Here is an 8,088-nt window from a genome sequence, read left to right as displayed (position 1 = left end):
CTGCACTGTACAACCTGGTGCTCCTTCATTCTGAAAAGCTCACAGAGTAGCACTGAGAACTGGGAGAGGATGATAAAGTGAAGAGGGCAGCAAGCTCTCCCCCAGCCAGGAGGGAGGGTTGGGGCTGGATGGCCAGGCTGGGATGACCATCCCACAGACCAGGGCAGGATGCTCCAGGTGGCCAGGGTGGGGTGACCACCCCATAGGCACATTTCCAGCCAAAGCCATCACGGTGGTCCCAGACTCTGCTGGGCTCACAGCCCTATTTGTGGGCTGAGTGAAGGTCTCCTTCCAGGCAAGCCTTGAGAGATGTGTCACCATGGGCAGTAATTTGTGAATGTTGGGCGAAATGCACTGAATTGCCTAACGTGTGGGTCCCTGACTTGTGAAATAAATACATAAACTGTATCTAACAAGACAAATATAATGAAGGCATCGTAAAAAAAAGAGGCAGCTCTGGTATAAATTCTTGCTGGTAGAGCTGTATGTCTGAAAGGTGGATTATAGAACTGCAGTTTGGAAGATTGAATGGCCCATAAACATTTTCATATTTCATTAGCCGATTAATGGACGGCTTTTTTCTTTTTGTGGAGGGGGGACATGACTTTGCTGATTCTAAGCAAAAATTGTAGGAAACAAATGAAAGCAGCTGAGGAAACCTTTCAGGGGCCTGTCCCATTATGGATTGTCCCAATTAATGCCCATGCTGCTCCCTGTCAAGATGCATTCTGCCTGTCCAGTTACTGTTAATAGATTTCTCATAAGTGGCTGGATTGTAAAAACCTCATAACTCAGTTTAATGCCACCAATAAAATTATCTCTGGACGTCTGGCCTGGATTCCAGTCAGCTCTTGGTCCTTGGGGAGCTGCTGTTTACCCTTTCTTTTCCTAATTCCAAACATTGTCTTAATTAAAAAATGAAGCAGCAGAGATTGCCTGCAAAGGCATCTTCCTCAGGGTCTGTTTTTAGTCCTGGACATGAGCTGATTTGTCACACTCTTTTGTGAGATTTTGTCCAGCTGGGGCTCTGGGCATGATGATGGGATGTTGTGACCCCTGTTACCCTGCATTATAAACCCAACAGAGGGGTGCAGCAAGTGTGTGAGCTCTCCAGCAGGGAGATTTGTCGGCGCCAGCTGCCCAGATCGTGGAGTGTGGCTGTGGCTGAGGCCAAGCAGGTGGATGAGGATGGACTTTGGGCAATTAAAGGGAAAAAACTGTTGGTTGTGTAGAAGGGGGGGATGCTGATGGTGCAGCTTGGGAGAGGTGATCCCATGCTGCCAGAGTCCTGGGTCCTTGCCCATAGGGAAGCCTCTTTCTTTGGAGTGCAGTTGAGTTGTCCTTTGCTTTTCCATCATCTTGTAACCCCTTATTAAAGGGGTTTGTCCCTTAGTTTGTAGTGGGAGTGGGCACTGGCAGAATCTGTAGTCTGCAGAGCTGTAAAGGCAGGCCTGAAATTCCAATTCATTGGGCCTTCATGTCAACCAACAAGAGTTGTCTGGTGGTGCTCTCGGTCACTGTCCAGTCCTACAAGGGCAGAGGGGCATCACACAGAGACCCTGGGGAGGTGGCTGGGGTTGGGTACAAGCACATCCCCAGCCTGCTCCCACCCTTTGCCACTTTCCCTGGCAGATCCACTCAGACTCGGACGAGGGGGACGGCTCCATCAAGTACACCATCTCCGGGGAGGGCGCAGGCACCATCTTCCTCATCGATGAGATCACAGGGGACATCCACGCCACCGAGCGCCTGGACCGGGAGCAGAAAACCTTCTACACGCTGCGGGCACAGGCCCGGGACAGACAGACGGACCAGCTGCTGGAGCCCGAGTCAGAGTTCATCATCAAGGTGCAGGACATCAACGACAGCGAGCCGCGCTTCCTCGAGGGGCCCTACATCGGCAGCGTGGCCGAGCTGTCCCCCGTCGGTAGGTCTGCTCTGGGCTGGGAAAGCTGCACCTCTCCCCTGTCACACCCTGGTCTGCTCTGGGCTGGGAAAGCTGCACCTCCCTCCTGTCACACCTTGGTCTGCTCTGGGCTGGGAAAGCTGCACCTCTCCCCTGTCACACCTCTGAGCCCGCTGTACCCCTCCAAAACCACTTGCAAATCTCAGGGATTGCAGAGCTAGGGAGCCAAAAGGGAAAAATAAATAAGGTGGCTTAAGAAAAACAAGTGGATAAATCCTCTGAGCTGATTGCCAGCCTTTGGCTGAGCGCTCAGTCTCAGCCCTAAGCCGTGCTCTGGGGATGGGTCGTGGTGGTGCCAGCTGCCTGCTGTGCATTGACTCTGGCTTTGCACAGCCCCCTCCCTCCTGAATGCTGGGTGGTTGGACTAAACCCTCACAAATCAAGGAGCTCACGTCTGCCTGTGGTTCAGATTGGTCTGAGTGGTGCTTCTCCCCCAGCTCAGGCCATCCTCTGTGTGCTGCCTTGCTGCTCTCCTGAGCCCCAGGGCTGCTCAGACACCATCCCTTTGAGTGTCCCCATGCAGAGCTGCCAGGCCCTTCTCAGCTGGGTCTGCCCTTCTCTGAGGGGCCAGGCCTTGCTGGCTGAGACTGGGAATTCATGTCCCTGTGACAGAAGTGTGGCTTCCCTGTGTTAGCCTTAACTGGCCATCCTCTTGGCACCAGGCCCCTCTCAAGTGTGCCGATGGTCATCCTCACTAAGCTCTGAGGGCAAGGCTGATGATGATGGGCTGCATGAGTCCATCCCCTGGGATGGCAGAGCAGGGCAGTCATCACATGCAGGGAGGTGATGTGTGAGCTGCAGCACTGCTGCCCTCGCTTCTGCTGGGTTCCCTGGTGCTGAGCACAGCTGGAGACCAGGAGAATGGCTGTGCTGCACTGCCTGAAGCCACAGCATTCCCTGTGCACGCTGGGCTCTGTCCTACCCCTATAGCAGGCTGTGTGTGTTGGCATGTGCTGTGAGCAGGAACCATAAATCACTGCTCCCAAAGGCTGTGTCCAGGTAGCAGACAGCTTGTGAAAGGCTGGCATTGAAGATCAGGCAGGACCCCAACACTCAGCAAGGGCTGAGACAGCACAGGGGGCAGCAGCAGTGCCAGGAGTGCAGAGAGCCCCCAGGGCAGGGGGGGGACAGCTGAGAGCACCAGGGGCTTGAGAGGCAGCTCAGGGGGACCACCAGGTGCTGCTGTGCTGCTGCAGGAAGGTCTGGCTGCAGAGGGCAGGGGGTGGTGCTCAGTCTGCACTGCCTCAGGACAGAGCTCCAGCTCTCCATGGCTCATGTGCAGCATATTGCAAGGCTGGTGCATGGCCTCCAGCAAATATAGATGTGCAGGAATTGCACCAGAGGAGCTGCTGCTGCCTGGATTCTGTTCATGTATGCAGAACAAGTTCTCCTGAGGCATCCCAAGCTCTCCTTCTGCTTCCAGTTACCTGTGCAAATCCTTGCCTCAGTCAGAGAGTGACCCCTTGAACTATAGCTGGGTGCTCCTGGAGGAATGAAAGACAGCATGTGGGCACCAAAGCAAGAGGCATCCTGTTCCCAAAGGGAAGTAAGAAATTAAATTAATCTAATTTGCTTGAACAACATTTTAAAAAGCAAGGAATTCTCAACTCTGGGTATTAGACAAGGATCCCAGTTCTTTGAAAATCACTAACAATTATGGAGCTGCCTGATCAGACTGATGTGAACAAGACATATCAAAGGAGACAGTTTCTATGCGAAATTGGAGATCAGAGGGAGAAAGAAACACGGTTTCGCAACATGAAAGAAAGCGATTCCTGCAAATTAAAATACTCGGAAGTTAAAAGTGAAGAGAAGTGCTGTGAAGGGCGTGGGCTGCATTTCCCAGCTGTGTGCTTAGAGAGGGGAGCTGGAGCCAAGAGCCTGCTCTGCTTTCCAGGCTACCTGCCTGCACAGCCTCGGAGCCTCCTGCAGTCTGGCCATGCTGGGGAGTGCAGGGCTCCTCCAGAGCAGCCTTGCCCTGGAGATGGCCCAGGGAGGGCCTCACACATCATCCTGCTGTGCTGCTGCTGCCCAGGCCCCAGCAGTGTGAGTGCAGAGCTGAGGGACCCACAGGCTGATGCTGCTGCTGCTGCTGCAAGTGCCCAGCTCCCTCCCACTTCTCCCTGGGCTTTGCCCAGGAACAGGCAGCACGAAGGACAAGATGGACACAGCCTGTGAAAGCATATGGACCTGGTGTGAGAAGTTCAGCTCCAGATGCTGCAGGAGGGCTGAGGGTGCAGGATATGGGGAGCTGCTGGGCCAGGGAGGTGAAGTTCAGGATATTCTTGTGGGAAGAGACCTGCCAGGCCCTTTGTGTGTTGGAGTGCTCCTTGTGTGGCATCAAGGCTGGGTGCAGCTGTGCTCATGGCTTTGTTGTGGTTGGTATTGATTATTGATATTTGCTGTCTCTGAGCTGGACAGAGCATCTCCCCTAGAGCTGTGGGGTATTTCCGTGAGAGTGACTGGACAGTGTGCCTTGCTGCTTTCCTGAGTGTGGATGGAGGTGATCCCAGCTTGGTGTTGGCCAAGCAGGAGAACAAAGGCTGGAGAACTTTGGTTGGCTATTGGTGTATCAAGATCAAAGCCTGGGGACCTGCTGGTGGCCAAGCTGCTCTCAGCACCACTTGGATTCATCTGTAGTAGATGAATGTAGTAAAAATAAGGGTGACTGGGTGGCTGGGATGGGGCCACTCCAAGGGTAGGGCTGCTCTCCAGCTTGGAGCTGCAGGGAGCTGCTCATTCCCTGTCTCTGCTGCTCTGCAGCCTTTGCTCTCCATCCCAGCCTGAAGAGTTAAGGGTGACCCCTTCTTCCTCCTCCTGTGGTCTTGCCTTCCCAGGCCTCGCTGGGGTTTGTGCTTGGGTGGTTTTTGTTCTCAGTCAAGGCAGCTCTCAGCTGCACTCTCCGTTCCCTGCCAAAAGCAGAGCCCCAGCTCCCAGAGGTGGGTGCCTTCCTGGGGCGTGAAGAGGAATAAACCAAATACAGTCAGATCCGCTCTGTGACAGCAGGAGCAGATCAAAGGACATTATTTGCATAATGAAGGAGTACTAATTGGGAGGGAAAGTCATTTGATTTCCTAGTGTCTAAGAGGGAATAACAAATGAGAGAAGTGCACAAACTCTCAGAGTAACTGGGACTGCTTTGCAGCACAGCTGCCCTTGCTCTGAGCTGGGCCAGGGCAGTGTGTTTGTACTGAGACTGGGACTGGGGGTGCACTAAAGGCCTCTTTGTTCCAGGATCTTGCCTTGGCTGTGGTCAAAGTGCATTCTTAGGAAGGAGGAGCAGCACACACAGGACATGTGATGCTCCTCTTAATATTCTCCCAGCCAGCATCTGTTTTCAGCTTGGAAATTTCTTTGGCTGTGGGTGGTTTCTGGGGGTTTAGTCAGCTTTAGTATCTGTCTTCCATGAACTCATCCAGACTCATTGTAAACCTCTGCAGAGGGAAAAGAGAAAGGATTGCTGTTGTTATCTGATGGATCAATAGTGGCAGATGCAGGATGGTCAGGAGGATAAGGGATCTGTAAAGGGCAGAGATGGTGCCTGGAGCTAGCCCCAGCCTATGAGCCAGGCTGGAGAAGTCATTGTTTCCTACACAGGGGTATCCTGCACTTGGAAGAAGCACATCCAAAATGGAAGCTGACCCAATAGCTTTATCTGACCTCCCTTGGTACAGCAGAACCAGCTCAAAAACCAGCAGCTGGATTTTCTGGAGAAACCTGGTCTGGCCTGGGGCATCAGGAGCAGAAGTGCAGCTGCTGTGGGAGGTTTGCAGCCTGGCAGGGAGGGCAGCTGGGTCTGCAGAGGGATGGAGAGGTCCCTGCTCAGCCCCCAGAGGGAGCTGGGCTGGAGGCAATGCCCTGGAGTCACCCAGGCTGAGGAAGGCAGGGGCTCCTGGGGAGTATTTTCACTGACTGCCCTGTGCCCACAGCGTGCCAGCCAAGGAGCAGTGTGTGTGCAGGATGGGGCCTGAGCTGCAAATCCTGTTCACTGCTGTCCTGTCACCCCAGGGAGGGGCTGCTGGTCAAGAGCTTGCAGGCTGCTCTGTGCTGGCACCCCAGGCTCAGCCTCTGTGGATACCCCTGGGTGGATCTGTCCAAAACATCAGAGTTGAGCAGAATCCAGCACCAAAGAGAGAGACCTGCAGCTTCAGAGAATGTAGGATGGGACCCAGCCAACTGCCTTGGAACTGCAGGAGCTTCACCTTGTTACAGGAGGTGCTAAAATTAGCTGTATTTTGGGCTCCTTTCCTGATCTCCCCGGGGTCTGCTTAGCAGCTGTCTGCTGCACTGAGGCGTGAGCCCAAATCCAGCACACGGTGCCTCCTGTCAGACAGCTCTCTTGGTTGCACAGGGTGGGTGCTGCAGCCCAGAGCTCACTTGTGGGGTGCTTGGGGAGCAGGCAGGGTCTGGGGTGAGGAGCATGGCAGGAAAGGCATGTGCTTCCATCAGAGCATCACTCCTCCCTCGGTGCATTTCACTCTCATTTCTCTGTGTAGCACCATGTCCAGCTTAGAGGCGATTTGGCTGTACAGACAGAAACTTGGGGTCAAGCCCTGACTCCAGCACAAAGCTGGCTGAATGCAGAAGTGATTATTGTGAAAAGAAATTGTTTAATCTCCGTGCTGGAAGCAGAGAAAAACACTTTGTTTACCATACAGCCAGAACACTTGCAGGCAATCGGATTTTCCCCCCACACCCCCCTTGCTAGAAAGTGCTGAAGTCACTTGTGAGTGTCTGGAAGCTGCTGGGAGCTGGGGCTGCCCTGTCTGTTTGTCCTTGGCAAGGGGAGTCCTTCCCCTTCTGCACTGTGCTCTAGGTCACAGGACAGCCTCAAGCACGGCCCTGCCCAGGTGGGGATCTCATCCAGGCTGCCTTTGGCAGCCCCTCAGGGACCTGAGCCTCTCCATGGGATGCTGTGCTTTGCTCCCCATGGCACCACGTTTACCTGCGCCATGCCAGGGGCTGGGGTGCTTTGTGCAGTGCCTTTCTCTGGCCAGACAGCCCAAAAGAAGTTTCACAGTAGCAGATTGGAGCAATTGCACCCCGCCAGGTTACTGCCCTGGGGCTTGTCCTGTGGGGTGACAGGGCTGTGCAGTGAATCTTCTCTGGGCCTGGCTTTCTACCAAGTCAGGATGTTCACAAGATTGCAAGAAACTCACTTCTGCTCCAGTAATTTTTCAGCTACTCTAGTTCTTTCTTTCCCTGGTGTCCTGCCTGAATGTGTCTGGGGTGCATCAGCTGCTGCAGGTGTTTGGGGCCACAGAAAAGCTGTAAATTGCATTGTTTATAAACTCCCTCCTGCCCCATGGCACCCAGGCACCTGGATGGGAGTGCTGCACGCTGGCATCAGGCCAGGGAATGTGGCTTTGCATGACACAGCACTCCTTGCAGGGTCCCTGCTGTTCTGCAGGGCTGAAGTGCCCCAGTGCTGTCCTGGAGCTGGCCAGATCCGCACAGAAAGGGCTCTCAGCATGCCCAGAAAGTGTCCCTGCTCTCTGCCTGAGCTGCAGGTGGCCACTGAGCCCCAGAGCTGGTCTGGAGAGCACCTGGAGGCTCCTGGTTTCACCACAGAATGGTGAATGCTGCCATGAGGAGGGACAGCCAAGTTTAGCAAGGGCTGGTTTTTCCTGCTGCTCATTTGCCTCTTTGCCTGCCCAGAGCCTGGCTGTGCTCCTGTCCCTGGGGAAGTGACAGGTCCCAGCCTCTTGCTTGAGGATTCAGTGCAGGGCCTCTCTGCTCGTGGATGTGTTTGGAGTTTGCCTGTCAACATTTCTCTTAGCTGAACGTGTTTGCAGTGAGTGGCATAGCAAGTGGCCTGGAGCTCTCAGCCTCCCTCACGCAGGGATGGCCCCAGAGGCTCTGGGTCCCTGGGGAAGGCAGTCACAGGTGCCAGGACAGGCCTGCATTGGCATTCCAGAGGTGCCCTGCAGAGCCCATCTGTGCCATGCAGGGCACTGGGCTGGGCTGCTGTGCCCTGCCAGCCCTGGGGACACTCAGCATGGCAGGGTGGCTCTGGGGGCTGCCCTCAGGGGCAGGGACCCTGCAGAGACACAGCTCCTGCAGCTCCTGGGCCGTCACTGTGATATTTTCTGGAAAATCCCTTAGCCAGGATTTCTTCTCCT

General features: G+C 54.6%; 1 protein-coding gene across 2 annotated transcripts in view; it reads left to right on the top strand.

Moving 5' to 3' along the window:
- CDH22 (cadherin 22) overlaps positions 1–8,088 on the top strand; it is a 70,895-nt gene that overhangs the window by 21,100 nt on the left and 41,707 nt on the right. For both annotated transcript variants that reach the window (XM_005422316.3, XM_031058009.1), the window contains one exon: positions 1,633–1,927. In XM_005422316.3, coding sequence (XP_005422373.2) covers positions 1,633–1,927 — 295 coding nt within the window. The remainder of the gene's footprint in view (positions 1–1,632; positions 1,928–8,088) is intronic.

This window comes from Geospiza fortis, unplaced genomic scaffold, assembly GCF_000277835.1.
Source record: "Geospiza fortis unplaced genomic scaffold, GeoFor_1.0 scaffold188, whole genome shotgun sequence".
Classification (NCBI taxonomy): Eukaryota; Metazoa; Chordata; class Aves; order Passeriformes; family Thraupidae; genus Geospiza; species Geospiza fortis.
The sequence above is the reverse complement of the archived record's forward strand: the minus strand, read 5'-3'. Positions and strand labels throughout refer to the sequence as shown.